The sequence below is a fragment of the Rhipicephalus sanguineus genome, chromosome 2 (assembly GCF_013339695.2).
Source record: "Rhipicephalus sanguineus isolate Rsan-2018 chromosome 2, BIME_Rsan_1.4, whole genome shotgun sequence".
Lineage (NCBI taxonomy): Eukaryota > Metazoa > Arthropoda > Arachnida > Ixodida > Ixodidae > Rhipicephalus > Rhipicephalus sanguineus.
In genome coordinates, this window is record NC_051177.1 from 52,462,389 (window position 1) to 52,463,670 (window position 1,282).

At 40.9% G+C, this 1,282-nt stretch overlaps 1 protein-coding gene across 1 annotated transcript; it reads left to right on the forward strand.

Moving 5' to 3' along the window:
* LOC119381176 (uncharacterized) lies at positions 1-1,043 on the forward strand. The gene has a single exon (XM_037649132.2). The coding sequence runs from the start codon at positions 150-152 to the stop codon at positions 1,017-1,019; it is 870 nt and encodes a 289-aa protein (XP_037505060.2). The 5' UTR covers positions 1-149; the 3' UTR covers positions 1,020-1,043.
* Positions 1,044-1,282: the final 239 nt, after the last annotated feature.

Sequence of the window (1,282 nt, forward strand, 5' to 3'; positions counted from 1 at the left end):
TTTCCATTTTTGGGAGAGCCGAAGCTTGTAATACTTTTTTAGCAACAAAGCTTTACTATGTGCTGCAGCTTATTCATTGTGCTAGGTCTTACGTGCAACGCTTCCATCGTATATTTGCAACGTTCATATGGTCTTCGACTTTTGAGCCCATGCGTCGTGACAACATTTTCAGACAAGTTAGTGACGGTGGTTTGGGTTTAATACATTTGTATCTATGGCAAACAGTTTCACGCTTCTTCTTTTTCCGTGACAATTCCCATCCCATCATTCGTTCGTTCTTGCAAGTTAACTTTGTTAATTGTTTCCCTGACTTGGTTGTTTCCTCAAACTTCTCCGCACGCCCATGCCTGTGGGGATTTATGGAGGAAGTTTACTCTGCTGTTCGATTTCTTAAAGCCCGATTTTCAACAGAATATTTGTATACTGTATCACGCAAAACACTATATAAGGACTTAATATCTATGCTCTTCCCTCCTCCGCTGTACCGATCATCATATTTTGATCTTCCAGGCCATGATGTGTTGAAACGAGTGCAAAAAATGTATATATCTCCCAATTCAAAAACATTCTTCTATAAACTCCATTCTGAAACACTCCCCGTAAAAACATGGTTACAAACAAAAGGCATTTTTGTATCGTCGGTCAACTGCCGTCTCTGTGATGTACCTGAAACAATAGAGCATTGCTTCGTGAGCTGCAAAGATGCGATTCTTTTCTGGGATGTCCTTCAGCGAACTCTGCAGAAAGAATTTGAAATTAATTCGTACACTATTCGTTATTTGATGCCAACACCTCTTGATGAAGTGCCGTACGATATGTTCCTTGTTATTGGTATGCACAGTTTGTGGAAGACGCGAATGCAGGACCGTAACGCAGAGCCGATCACCTCGTCACGTATACATTTCACCCGAATGGTTATTAATTTAAAAGAAGTTTACGACGAACTTGATTTCAGACCGGACTGGTACACAATATTGGCGAGGTGCTTAGCCTCGCCACCTTTTCTGTGCAACACCTGATGAAGAACTCTCCCTGGAATGAAGGACTATAAGTTAGTCTTCCAGTTTTGTGGAAGTGCTTGTACTTTCATTGTCGCTAAGTGACTGTAGTAGTGTAACTCTACTGTTGTGATACTGTGTACTATTTTCATACGCATTCTATTAAATACCATGATCAAAAAAAAAAAAAAAACCGGCATGGCTCAGAGGTTGAATACTGGGCTCCCACGCAGAGGCCCAGGTTCGAACCTCGTTCCATCCTGAATTTTTTTCTTATTTCGTTT